The sequence below is a fragment of the Elephas maximus genome, chromosome 4, assembly GCF_024166365.1.
Source record: "Elephas maximus indicus isolate mEleMax1 chromosome 4, mEleMax1 primary haplotype, whole genome shotgun sequence".
NCBI classification, from domain to species: Eukaryota; Metazoa; Chordata; class Mammalia; order Proboscidea; family Elephantidae; genus Elephas; species Elephas maximus.
In genome coordinates, this window is record NC_064822.1 from 175,644,398 (window position 1) to 175,658,894 (window position 14,497).

General features: G+C 47.5%; 2 protein-coding genes across 3 annotated transcripts in view; one reads left to right on the forward strand and one right to left on the reverse strand.

Annotated features, from left to right (window-relative positions):
- The window catches only part of SYN3 (synapsin III), a 687,937-nt gene that overhangs the window by 420,553 nt on the left and 252,887 nt on the right, over positions 1-14,497 (reverse strand). The gene's annotated exons all lie outside the window — the stretch shown is intronic.
- Positions 1-14,497, forward strand: part of TIMP3 (TIMP metallopeptidase inhibitor 3) — a 68,615-nt gene that overhangs the window by 42,923 nt on the left and 11,195 nt on the right. For both annotated transcript variants that reach the window (XM_049884280.1, XM_049884281.1), the window contains exon 2: positions 10,795-10,877. In XM_049884280.1, coding sequence (XP_049740237.1) covers positions 10,795-10,877 — 83 coding nt within the window. The remainder of the gene's footprint in view (positions 1-10,794; positions 10,878-14,497) is intronic.

Genomic DNA, 14,497 nt, shown 5'->3' on the forward strand with positions numbered 1-14,497 from the left:
GCTTAACCATTGTGCCACCAGGGCTCTTTATGCCCAGTTGGTGGCTCTTAAATGTTGCCTTTTAATAGTTTAAAACTGAGGTAACTGGTTAAAGCATGAAAGCAGGGGAGGGCTGGGATGTCGATGCTGTTTTGTGTTCCTTTGGAGGATCTCAAAGTTCCAGCAACGTGACCTTCTGCAACAGGGTTCCCTCCCATCTGCTCTCTGGCCCCTTCATTTCATAGACAGCAGACATCAGCCGCCCCTGAGTGTTTACCAGACTGTTCAAGTAGTACTCCATAGTGCCTACAAAGTGAGGAGAGCTGGGAGCCAGCACAGGCCCCTCCACGCCCTTCCTGGGAGGCCCAGGCCAGGGCACCCTCAGAAAGGGCACCCCCTGGACAGCCTGGCCTGGGGGACCCCAGAAAACAAGGCAGACTCTGAGAAGACAGGAGTCACCAGGCAGCTCCCCATTTTAATAGCTTTCCCTGAGATGGAAACTTGGTCTGAAATGATTTGCAGCTCTCCAGATTTTCAAAGTGTGTGTGTGTTTGGGTTTATTTTTAGCCACAGGGGTTCATTTCTTGCCAAAAACTCTGCTTAAATAAAACCAAGATTAATATTTTTACTTAACGGAAAGAGTTAGTCAGGGCAAGCTTTGAACTAGAGACTCTTTATCTTGATTGGGAGTACATTTTAACTGTCTGGCCTCTGCTTGTACAACAACAAAAAAGAGTCTTTGAAAATGACAGGAGAGAGGGCCCTGGGGGACATGGGTAGGATGCAGGAAAAGCCTACTTGTAAGCATGTCTCTGAGGAGAGCGCCTCCTCACATGGGCTGCCCTGTGCCCCCATCCTGGCATTCTTCCGGGCCATCTTCCTGAAGAGGCAGGAAGTCTTTGCTCAGAGCCTGGCTATGACTGCCTCATTCCCAGGCCCCCTCCCCACCCAGATCTGGTCCAGACTTCTGCTTCCTCTGCATTCGGATGCAACAAGCTGAGTCTCCTCTCGTGGACAGGCGCCTTGCTTAAGGCCCAGATCAGCCGTGACCTCCCCGAGACAGCGGTCATCCCTTCTGTGCCATACCAGTTTGTTCTTTCTTACATCACTGAGCTTGTCACACTTTAAAGATATTGTCTTAGTCATCTAGTGATGCTATAACAGAAATACCTCAAGTGCACGGCTTTAACAAATTTCCTCACGGTAACATAGGCTAAAAGTCCAAATTCAGGGCATCAGCTCCAAAGGAAGGCTTTCTTTCTCTATCAGTCTTCTCATCAATCTTCCCCCCAGACTAGGAGCTTTTCCTCGCAGAGACCCCGGGTCTAATGGATGCAGTCTGCTACTGACACTGCTTTCTTGGTAGCGTGAGGTCCCCAATTCTCTGCTTGCTTCCCTTTCCTTTTATTTCTTGTAAGATAAAAGGTGGTGCAGGCCATACCCCAGGTAAACTCTTTAAATTGGATCAAGGATGTGACCTTAGTAAGGGTGTTACTAATCCCACCCTAATCCTCTTTAACATAAAACTACAATCACAAAATGGAGGACAACCACACAATACTGGGAATCACGGCCCAGCCAAATTGATGCACACATTTTTGGGGGTACGTAATTCAGTCCATGACAGACATTTACTTGTATCCTTGTCTGTCTCTCTCACCTCTGGCCTGTGTGTTCCTAGAGGCCTCATTTACCTTCATATCCCCATGTGCCCAGTACTAGTTGCCAATGAGTCGACCTCAACTAATGGTGACCCCATGTGTGTCAGAGGACAACTGTGCACCTTAGGGTTTTCAATGGCTGATTTTTGGGAAGTAGATTTCCAGGCCTTTCTTCCAAGGTGCTTCTGGGTGGATTAGAACCTCCAATTTTTCGGTTAGAGCTGAGCACGCTACCATTTGCACCACCCGGGACTCTGAGCCAATTATAAAAATTATAGTACTCATTAAATGATTGTAGAACAGATGTTTATCTAACTCTATGAACTGGGAATTGCTTTTGAACGAATAAGGCTCAGAAAGGCTTGGTCGTTTGCCCAGCATACACAAAGGAGTTATTTACCTATTTTTTTTTAATCACCCTCCATGTGCATGGCATTTTAAACATGAAATCACACTGAACTTCATGTATTTAGCAAATAAGTATTAGGTGCCTACTGTATGCTAGGCACTCTTCTGGTTGCTTGGGATACAGCAGTTAAAGTAAAACACAGAACCTGCCCACCTGAAGATTCAAGTGGATTTATACTGCCTCCGACGGTGCTGAGTGCTATAGAGTAGAGGCTGGTGAGGGGACATGGGGAGTGCAGGGTGGTGGTAGTATGTGCTGGGAGTCAGGGAAAGTCTCCTGACAAGGCGATGTTTGAAACAGGTCAGGGGAGAGCCGTGTGGATACTGAAGGAAGAATGTTCTAGGCACAGGGTATTTGGGGTGATATAGGAATAGCCAGGAGGCCAGGGTGCTCGAGAAGGGTGGGCAGTTGCCATTTTCTGAGATGAAGAAGGCCACGGGGGGCCCAGGTGTGCTTGAGGGCCCTTATCAAGAGCTTAATTTTGGATGGGTTAAATTTGACATGTCTTACTAGACTGGTGTTGGCAAAGAATAAAGAATACATATTGACTGTCAAAAGAAGGAACAAATCAGTTTTAGAAAAAATACAAGCAGAATGTTCCTTAGAAGTGAGGATGATAAGACTTCAGCTTGCTCACTTTGAACATATCATCAGGAGCCAGAAGGATCCAGTTAGGACAGGCCTCTCAAACATCTGCCTCTACGCTTAATTTCTAAGGCCCTTCCTTCAAACTAGGAGTCCCTGGGTGGTGCAAACTGTTTGTGCTTGGCTACTAACCTACAGGGTGGTGGTTCGAACCCACCCAGTGGCACCAGGAAAGAAAGTCCTAGTGACCTGCTTCCATAAAATGATTACAGACAAAACCCTAGGGAGCAGTTCTACTCTGTCACATACGGGGTTGTTAATGGGTCAGGATCGACTTGACGACAACGGATTTGGTTTTTTGTTTTCTCCCGAAACTTGGACATCAAGTGTCTCCAAAGAGGCAGCAGATATTTGGGGAAGACATTGAAAAGGTAGGGTTACTGGAGAAGGATGTTCAAGATCCCCAAAGAGTGAGGAAATGCTAAACCGCATTTCCTCTTCAGGTCCTTTGCTGTTTTCCTCTGATGAGTGAATTTAAGAATCCTCACCTAATCGTCATCAGTGACGTGAGAGCGTATCATCCGTTCAGCTTTAGGGTTACAGAGTGCCTTGTAATGTATACATTGTCTCATTTAATTAATCAGTCTAATTAACCTCAGGCTCACAGTGTTGTGAGAAACCTTCAGGATCACCTGGTTCTGTGGTTTCCAAGTATTCCCCCTCCACCCATGAAATCCTCACTAGGGGAGTTTTATATGTAAAACAGTTAAATGTGTATGTGTGAATAATTGTGAAGGGTGGTGGGGGCGGTAGCCAAGGAGTTGGGGGTTACCAAGGGTCCTTCCTGCTAGGTACAGTCCTCCTCTCTGATCCTCAGTAGGGCTGACAGGGGAGCAGACGGGAGGTAGAGTACAGTTATGAGCTATTTTGAAATCAGTACGAATCCCATCTAAATGTTTTTAGCATTCTGCTTTCCTGGGGTCTGCTTTTCTGAGGGACCCCTAAAATATTTTTCTACTGGGGTAAAAAACTGCTCAGAGTTCCTGACCCTCATTTCCATAGTTGGAAATCAGGGACAGTAATAACCGCTTGGGGGCAGTGGTGGTTTAGTGGTAGATTTCTCGCCCTCCATGTGGGAGACCCAGGTTCGATTCCCAGCCAGTGCACCTCACACACAGGCACCACCCATCTGTCAGTGGATGCTTGTGTGTTGCTGTGATGCTGAACAGGGTTCAGTGGAGCTTCCAGACTAAGACAGACTGGGAAGAAAGGCCTAGCGGTCCACTTCTGACAATCAGCTAGTGGAAATCCAGTGGATCACAAGGGTCTGATCTGCAACTGATCATGGGGATGGCGTGGGACCAGGCAATACTTTGGTCCTTTGTGCATGGGGTCACCATGAGTCAGGGACTGACTTGACAGCAGCCACAATAGCCAGCTCCTCGGGTTACCATGAGGATAGAATGAGATAATATGAACAGCAGTGCTTGGCACATCGTAGGTGCTCAGTAAGAGCCCTGGTGGCACCGTGGTTAACCACTCGGCTGCTACTGAAAGGACGGTGGTTTGAACCCACCAGCTGCTCTGCGAGAGAAAGATGTGGCAGTCTGCTTCCATAATGACTATAGCCTTGGAAACCATATGGGGCAGTTCTACTCTGTCGTATAGGGTTGCTATGAGTCGGAATCGACTCAACAGCAACTTCTTTCTTTGAAGTGCTCAGTAAATGGTAGCTGTTATCAGTGCACCAATTTCCCTTTTCTCTCTTCTTAACTTGCAATGCAATGCCAGGTGATGAGATGCAGTGGTAGTTAATTAGCAAGAGGGCCCCACCGTGCCCTTTTTGACCCGCCTGAAGTACAGACTCTCCAAGGTGGACAGGAAAGGGAACTTGCCGGTGGCTGAGCCAGACACGCTGTGGGCCTGCCTCACTGTGGCTCTGCTTGCTTTTTTTGTTTACCATGAACACACTGGCTCCAGAAAAGGAGTATTCTTGTGTCATCCATTAATCGACTGTCAGATAAGCCAGTTTGCTGGTATCCCTCCTAGTTTCTGATTCGCCTTCATGTGGAGATCACTTTAGCACTCCCAGGTCCCTCTTCTCCACCAAGTCCAGGCCAGAGACCAGTGAGCCCATGGCCCAGCCTTTTCTGCTTACCTAGAACCTGCCTGCTGGGGTCCTGTCAGAAGACCGGCTTTTTCCCCCGAGGTTGACACTCACAGTGACTTCCCCTTTTGGAGAGATTCAAGCTTACCCACTGGCCACGTGTGCCTTACTTTCTCTTGTCATCCTTCTAAACACCTTACTTTAAGGCAGCAAAGTCATTCTACAGGGTCCTCGGAGAGGCAGGAATGGAGTGTGTGTGGCGGGGGGGCAGGAGTAGTATCTACCTCACCAGATGGCTGAATCCATACCTAGAGCGTGGAGAGGATTCCATGGCTCTTGCCAGGATACCACGATGGGCAAAATCCAGTCTCAGGTTAAACCAGTTGCTGTCAGGTCAGTTCCCACTCATGGCAACCCTACGTGTGTATGAGTAAAGCTGTGCTCCATAGGGTTTTCAATGGCTGATTTTTGGGGAGTACACTGCCAGGCCTTTCTTCCGAGGCACCTTTGGGTAGAAAAGAACCCCCAACCATTGGAAGGTTGAGCTGAGCATATAAACCATTTGCAGCCCCCAGGGACTCCATGTCTTAGGTTGGTATACATTAATTAAGGGACCAATGATCCCCAAATCAGCCAGACTGGTAGCATTGTTGCTCGGCTTTTCAGCTTACCACTAGGATAGTCCAGCCATCAGTTCAGGGAAGAAAGGTCTGGATTTGATTGAAGATGGTTGCATGAGGGTGGAAAGAGAGGGAGAGAGGCAGGGGCCAGTTCAAGGGTGTCTTGTCCCCTTCTGAATATACTGATGAACAGCAGATGTGCAGTTTCTGGAAACACACCAGTGAGTTGCATTGGAAGCTGAATCCTGTGTGCTGTCAGAATTGTTTGCTCAAACTGTGTGCTGCCTGTGGTTCACATTGCTAGGGTTTGGGAGTGGGGGGACAGGTACAAAATTATATTTCCGGGAGGGTTGTACCTTGTTTGTTTTGTTTTTGCAAGCTCTTATTAGCCGTCTTCCCAAAAACTATTTAAAGGAAGTAAAGAAAATTCCATAGTGATATGCCTTTGCACCTGGATTCCGAGGTGTACGATGTATTTAAAGGGCCCCACAACATATATACAGATTGGTGGGCCAGTTATAGAAACACACACACGGTTTGGTCAGCTTCTTCTTAGACACTTTTAAATTAAAATACTCTTTATACCAGTTGTCCTGGAGTCGATTCTGACTCATGGCAATTCGTGTGTCAGAGTAGAACTGTGCTCCACATGGTTTTCAGTGGCTGATTTTATGGAAATAGATTGTCAGGCCTTTCTTCTGAGGCACCTCTGGGTGGACTCACACCTCCCGCCTTTCAGGTAGCAGCTGAGCATGTTAACCATTTGCACCACCCAGGGATTCCTAAAATACTGTTTATTCCTTAATTAATCTTGTTTCTTTTGACCTCTGTACTCCCAGAAGCCAGAGTCTTTTCCCAGGCACATCAGGGGAGTATAAAAGGGTGAGAGAGGCTTCGAGATTGAGATTCAGGCCGTGTCTCAGCCCTCCCTTCTCCCAGCAGTGCTTCTGTGCCTTGGAGATTAGCCCTCTAGCCATGAACTTTTAAACCTGTCTCCCAGGCTAGACTGCTCTGGGAAAGCAGGATACGGGACCTCTATTTTTTGTTGTCACCCCTACCAGTACCCAACTGAATCTTTTGGACACCAACCCAGTTTATGTCCCCATTAGTTTAGTGGCTAGAGGACACAGGGGAGACAGTGTGGGGGCCACTCTGCAACAAGAAGGAAATAAAGAAAACCTGTGAGCAGCCCAGTCCATCTTTAAAGCTAACTTCTAGCTGCCACATAAAGGTGGAGGCAACACTGGATGTGCTGCCAGCCCCCAGTTTGGAAACTGTCTTCTGTTGTTGGAGAACCAGGGCTACCTCCCCCCACCACCTCCCTTGTCCTCTGTGGCCCCGGGGCTTGTTGCTGCCAAATAGGAAAGTATAAAATAGCACACATTTGAACTGCAGAGAAGAAACTGAGCAAATAAAGAAACATTAATTCAAAAACCAAATAGGTGGGCTTGGGGCTGGCTGGCAGTTTTACTTTGGGAGTCTATTTGGGAGGGTAGAATGTTTCTCATTTTAGCTCAGTTTAGTGTAGTTTTGTTTTGTAAGGAAAACACTGGTGTGGTCTCGATGCTTGGTCATTTGGGCCTTAGTCTTTCTGGATCATGACCATGGGCTCTTGTTTGAATGGTCCTGGTAGGCCACTCAGGGGTTACATGTGGGTGAGAAGATGGGGCAGGTAATGGCAGTGGATTGAGGTGCCTGGCCTAAAAATACTTTGTATGTTAGTTCTGACCACTTCATCTGTGATTCCCCGCCTCTCCTTAAAATTCGGCAAGGCTGGGATTGTGTGATGAGCTTCCATTTCTTCTCATCTGAGGGAGAACCCCCGGTTGTTAGTACTGTTTACAGTGCATGTTAGAAGCCAAGATGGACAGTCAAATAACATAGAAGTCACAGTAGGGACGGCAATTCTAATAACAGTGAGTGATAGCGCACATAGAGGGCTCTGGATGGGCCAGGTACTGTTCTCAGTGCTTCTACTTAACTTTCACCACAACCTCATGAGGTATTGTTATTCTCATTCCCATTTAACAGATTAGGAAACTAAGGAACAGAGAGTTTTGGTAACTTTCCCAAGGTTACATAGTGCCAGAGCTGATTCAAACCCACGCAGCGGGGCTCCAGAGCCCGTGCTCTTCAAAGCTCTGCCTGCTTGCTGCTCTACTAGTAATAAGTACTTCATCTGTAAGCAACTAAGAGGCATTGGGCTAAAATAACCAGAGAGATTTAGGAGGAAAGAGCCCAGGGAAGTTGCCTGAGGCCACACAGTAATGGCGGAACTGGAATTTGAATCTGACCTCCTGGCTACAAAAACTTACTCTTTTCACAGAACTATCCTCATAGGAAAATGTCCCAAGCTCAGGGCATTTCAGGGTAAGGAATGAATTAGCTGGCTGTGTGTACAGGTTTGCTTATGACCTGTTAAGTCTAAATCAAGGCAAGCCACTTTGGGGCCAGAAAAGGGTAGACATTGCCTTTTGCTTCCCCGCCCCCGCCCCTCCCCAAGGCCAAGACTCACGCCCTAGTTTACCTTCTGTGTTCTGTGTTGATGAGAAAGAAGACAGCTCCAAATCAATTCAGGAAGTATCAGTTGTAATGTCCTGGCAGATATGCATTCCATCCAGCAGTTAAGCTGTTACAACCTGCCTGTGGGAGTTAATAGAGAGGAAACAGTCCCCAGGCCCCAGGGAGGATGGCTCCCTGCCGAGGATACTGTTGCGAGGTTAAACACAGAGGTGGATGCAGAATCTTGAGGGAGCTTGGCCTGGGATCATGGCAACCTCTCATTTTTACAGCAGACTTGGAAACGGCCACTCACCTCCTCCCCATTTGAGCTGCCCCAGCTTAATTTGCCAGTGGGCTCGGTGTGTTGCCATCACAGGCAGGGAAGGTCTGGAGTGGTCGTTGATTCATCCGTGTCCTGACTTCATGTCTGATTGGGAGGGGAGAATCCAAGCTCAACTGGGGAGGGACAGGACAGAACCCCGTAGAGATGCGGAATTGGTTTCTAGTAAAAATTTTTTTTTTTTTTTTTTTTTGAGAGATTACCAGTTGCCATCAAGCCATGTGCAACTCCGACTCATGGCAACCCCATGCATGTCAGAGTAGAACTGTGCTCAAAAGGGTTTTCAATGGCTGATTTTTCTGAAGAAGGTTGCCAGGCCTTTCTTCCAAAGTACCTCTGGGTGGACTTGAACCTCCAACCTTTTGATCAGCAGCTGATTGCACCACCCAAGCATTCCTTGAAGAAATTAAAATCAAATTAAGAAACACGGTGGGGCATACACAGTAGGGAAGGATAATGGAGCTACCAGAATTTCCTATAAATGGGGGAGGGGGGCAATGTAAACGGTGTTGTCTTTAGCAGACATTAAGTGAATGCCTACTCCTTTTTGGGATAAGTGCAATTTGAGGTAGAAAAGGACAGAAACTAAGAACTGGAAGAGATCCATTTGTGATTCAAAGCAAGGCTGCCATACATACAAAGCCCATTCCATTCTGGTCAGTGTCCTGGTATGAGCACATCCAGCCCTTCTTGATGGAAACTCTATCTGCCTCTCAGACAGGCACCCCTTTTGTTGTTAACTCTAGTTATTAGACGACTTTTTCTTTACTTAGCCAATGACTGTTACTTCTCTGTAATTTCTGAATTCTGTCTTCAAGACCGTTTGCTCCTCCATGTGGCAGTTTTACAAATATTTGAAGAGAGCCTCTGTAATCTCAAAGTCAATTCCTTTCTTCGTGTTCCCACTTCATGTGGTAAATGCCTCTCTTCGAGTTCTTGTAACACTGGGTCTGTCTAGTTATTTCTGTATTCATACCCAAACCCAAACCCAAACCCATTGCCCTCCAGTTGAATTCCGACTCATAGCGACCCTGTAGGACAAAGTAGAACTGTCCCACAGGGTTTCCAAGGCTGTAAATTTTTATGGAAGCATACTGCCACATCTTTCTCCTGCAGAATGGCTGGTGGGTTTGAACTGTTGACCTTTCGGTTAGCAGCCAAGCACTTTAACCACTGTGCTACCAGGGCTCCGTTGTATGCATTCACAGTCAGCTAGTATTTACAGAGCAACTCCTTTCTGCCAGACATTGTAGTAAGAAATTGTATATGGTCTTTTGTTTAATCCTCATTCCAATTCCCCTGAGGTAGGTATAGTTACACCCTCTTTAGAGATGAGAAAATTGAGGTTGAGTAAGAGGAAGCGGCTTGCTTCACTTCTCTGTTAGTGCCCTTATATGTGTAATGTAAATCTAATACTGCCCTTGTAAGGCAGTCGTGAGGAGTAAATAAGAGAAATGACACATAGTAGGTCTGTAATCAGGAGCCCTGGTGGCTCAGTGGTTAAGCGCTCGGCTGCTAACTAAAAGGTTGATGGTTCAAACCCACCTAGTGGCTTCGTGGGAGAAAGGTCTGATGATCTCCTTCCATAAAGATGACAGCCTAGAAAACCCTATGGGACAGTTCTGCTCTGTCACAAAGGGTGACTATGAGTCAAAATCGACTCAGTGGCACTCAACAACAGCAGGTGTATAATAAACGGGAGCCCTTTTTATTGTAATAACTCGCATAGTCAGCCCATTCAGCTTTTGGCAATGGAGATGATATTAATAACATTAATTTCTGTCTCAGACACTGTGTCAAGAGTTTCACAGGCATTATCTTGCCTAACTCCTTCCATTCAGAGGTCGGTACTATCATTATCCCTGTTTTATAGAAGAGGAATTCGAGGCTAGTAACAAAATTACTTGCCTACAGTCATAACAGCCATAAACAGCAGAAGTGGGATTGGAGCTGTACGTCCTGGCTTCTGAGCCCCCACTCCCAGCCTCCCCCTCTTCCACCACACCCTTACTGAGCTAGACTCAACTGCATCCCTTGCCATCTAAGTGCTGGATACTGAGGGCCGGAGCCGGATCCAGAATCTGACTAGGGCATTGAGGGAGGCTGGGGTGCATCACAACCCTGTGGACACGTCAGAGGGAGTGAATTTATGTGTGCAAAGGAAGGGGGTCTCACGTTCAGTGATGGTTAGGAAGGAATCTTTGTAGACGGAGAGTGGATCTGGGAGACCGTAGAATTGTCAGGTGGGCAATGGGGGGAGGACAAACAGCTCTAACAGAAGTTGATTTTGGATTAGGGTGAAACCCCAGGAGATGAGTGTAGGCTAGGAATTTCCAGGGCAGGTAATTGTGAACATTTGGGGTAATTAACTTGGAGGATGGCTGGGCTGCTTACTCTTCCTCCTCTACCCCTCCTTCTCCCCCCAGTCTCTCTCATCAGAATTCTTGCTCTACATAAATCCCAGTTGGCTCACAGGTAAGAAGGCAATTCCAGGTACCCTGGGGGCTAGCATGCCTGCCCTGAGATACCATCCCTATGTGGCTTAGCCCCCCATAACCTCATGCCTGTCTCTGTCTTGTCTCTTTCTACAGTGATCCGGGCCAAGGTAGTGGGGAAGAAGCTGGTGAAGGATGGGCCCTTTGGCACGCTGGTCTACACCGTCAAGCAGATGAAGGTGAGTGATGTCAACCTGGTTCTCAGAGCGTTTCTAGGTTTATGCCAGAAGGGTCCTGGCCAAGGAAGGCAAGTTAAGTTGGATGTGGGGTATGTGTTTGCTCAATGTCTAAGCCCCAGCCTTTCCACCCTGCTGAGGCAGCAGAAAGGGATGGGCGGGGAGGGGAGGGATGGTGGCTACTTCATCCCTGAGACAGCACAGGTGGAGTGGCTCAGAGGTAGTTATTAAGAGGCTGAGCTCTGGAACTAGCAGTTTTATTACTTGGTAACTATGAGACATTAGTCAAGTTGCAGCCCCTCTCTGGGCCTCAGTCTTCCCATCTGTAAAATGAGGGAGTTGGACTAGATTATCTGTAAGGGCTCCACTGAACTCTAACATTCTGTCATTCGGCAATGCCTACAGGTTGCATGCAGTTGCCAGGTTACAACTTAGGTTTGTACCCATCAGGTCTTTATATTGAACATGTGCTGATTATAGGAACCTCCTTCTGAGGTAGGGACTACACTCTCTTTCCCTATTTGTCCAGCTTTAATTGTCTTCCTGCATCCCAGCCAGTTAGCAAGGTTCGCTGAGCATATTTGTACTATCAAGCACAGTATTGTACATAGTACCGTCATGAATCACATTAAGGAAGTATTCCTTAAGAAAAAGAACATCAGATTAGAAATCCAGAGAACCAGCTCCCAGGTCTCAGCTCCATTCCCAAATATCTCTATTATCTTGGAATTGTCCCTTTGCCTGGGCCTCAGTTTCTCCATCTGTTAGTGTAGGATTGGGCTTTGTGTTCCTAAGAGCTCTTCCAGCTCTGGCATTTCAGAATTCGAAGTGGCTGGAACATGGGCAATGTTAACTTTTAAGCAGGAGGTGGTGGTGGGTGCCAGAAGCGTATACTTGCTGTTTTCCTCAACACAGAGGGCTAGGGCTCCACTTGGGATAACTCAGCAATTGGCCCATCAACCCACCTTTGTAAGCACCACCCTACGTGCAGAACTCTGTGCCAGGACCCATGGGGGCTACGAGGAAGACACAGTTCTTGCTTTCAGAGTAGGAGAAGAAGACACATGTCTGTGACTAAAGAGCAGTTCAGGGTGAGTGTGCTCAGGTCCAAGTGCTCAGCCAACCCTTTTACCAATTGCTCATATTTGCATCCACAGCAGTTAGGGTGGGGGCTGGTGTGCAAGAGTTAATAACCAGTTGCCATCAAGTGGACTGCGAGTCATGACGACCCCCATGTGTGTCAGAGTAGAACATGCTCCATAGGGTTTTCAGTGGCCAATTTTTTGGAATTAGACTGCCAGGCCTTTCTTCTGAGGATCCATTGTGTGGACTTGAACCTCCAACATTTAGCTTAACAGCTGAATGTCTTACCTGTTTATACCACCCAAGAACTCTGCAAGAGGTAACCGATAAAAGCTTATTCATCCAGTGGGGGAATGAGGGTAAGACCCAACTGGCCTGGAATTTCCCCAGAGGAGACAAGCTTTGACGCCCAGGGGAAACTGAGTTGGGGGAGCAACACAGCCCATGAGTGGTACCCAGGCATCCCAGGGGCAGACCTCTAGGTGTCATTATTCCTGTGTCCTGAGCCTGAGGTTAGATGTACTCATTTTGTGTAACCTGTTGCTTTGGATTGTATTTTGGAAACATCCACAACCTTCTGGTTATGTAATGTCCAGAGTCAGCCCTGGCCAGCTGCCCTTGGCTGCCACAGCCTGGTCATGGGACCAGCTTATGTCTTCAGACGGCGGAGGGGAGAGAAGAGTGGGTGGAGGTGGGGAGCCAACAAGAGCAATAACAACCTAAAAAGCCCACTTTGCAGCCTCTGGCAGCTGGTGAGAGGATGCCTAAGTATTCTAGACAAAGCGGAGGTTCAGGAAACACACCCACCCACCTGCTCAGGAACAGTTCAGCAGGTTACGAGTTGCTTAGTGGCAGCTGAGAACTGCGAGGGAACTAACTAGGAGGCAGTGGTTCCTAAGCTTGCCTAGCTTCCCTCCCGCCTTCAGGGCCTGGAGACCAGGAGGACCAGAGGCGCTTCCTATGGACAGAGTGTCCCATTGGCCCCTCACTGGTGTCACACCAACGACTGGGGGTTGTTTAATAGAGGACAGATAACATCGCCTCTTTCATCAGCTTCCAAGCACAGACCCACTCCCAGGCTGGTTGTTTTATACTTTCAGTTCACTATCCTTCATCTAGGTTCTTGGAATCAAGGTCTTAGGCATTAGAAGGGATTTTAGTGCCACTCACTTGACTTTTGACAGGCTCACAGGGGAAATGACTTACCCAGTCGCGTGAGCAATTAACAGCAGATCTGATTCCTAAGCTGAGGCACTGGGATTCCTTCCCTATCCTGTGTGTTCTTAATGTGTCTCCCAAGATCTCCCACCATCTTACTTTGATCACCCATCACTATCAAATTCCTCTTGTTCACTCTACTCCTCCAACCATCCCAGCTTTAGATGACTCATAGAACTGCCCAGTCCCTTTCTGTTTGGAGGGGCCACTGGAGTCTGCTGGTCTCCAGGTAAAACCAAACCAGCTGCTCTTGGGTCAATTCCACTCATGGCGACCTCATGTAAAACTCTGCTCCATAAAGTTTTCAAGGCTCTGGCCTTTTGGAAGCAGATCACCAGGCTTTTCTTCCGAGGTACCTGTGGGCAGGTTTGAACCACCAACCATTTTGTTAGTAGCTGAGTGCTTAACCGATTGCTCCACCCAGTGACTCCTGGTAAAAAAAAAAAAATGTACCAGCCTACAAATCAGAGATGGTGCTGGTGTAGGGAAAGGAGTAGACTGTCCATCCATCCTCCTGTCCCTCCTTCCATCCTCCCTCCCTCTCTGAACTCCTTCTTTATGCTTAGCACTGTGCTACTTATTAGAATTAATATATGACTCCATACAAGCAACATTTATTGAGCATCTGCTATGTGCCAGACATTCTGCTAAGCCTTTGCATGAATCAGTCCTCACAACAACCCTGTGAAACAGATACACCATTATCCTCTATTTTATACCTGAGGCAACAGGCTGGGACAGGTTATAAAACTGGCCGGGATCATATAGCATAGCTAGAAAGTAGCCAACTAGAGCAAAACCTGATAGTTTTTGTCTACAAAGAGATAGCAGAGCAGGGGAGTAGCAACTGATTCATCATTTCCAGCCACTTTGGGGGCTACACCCCCTCATTTGTATCTAGTTCCCCAGGGAACAAAAAGAGCTCAGCTTGGCTTTATGATCCTGCAGCGTAGTTCTTGACTTGCAACATCCTGCAAAGGGTGTATCAGAGAAATCTTGGTAGGAGGGAAGGGGGAGAGGCTGGAGAGGCAAGCCTGCCTGAGTTTTGGCACTGTTCCCTGGGCGGCTTTGTTCTAGCGGATTAGAGTCTACCCCAGAGTCAGACGGGGTAAGCAAAGGCTCCCTAGAGCAGAACTAAAGGGACCCAGAGGACGTGAGAATTATGAGCCTCTCTGTCTGACTCTCTGTTCTCTCTTGGACTTCCCTTAACCCTGACCTCAAAACCAACCACCCTGATGAAAGACAGGCAGATCCTCTCCCATCTGCTAACTCCTGAGCATCTGATCCCCATCTCAGGCACTTTGGGTATTCAGAGACCCACA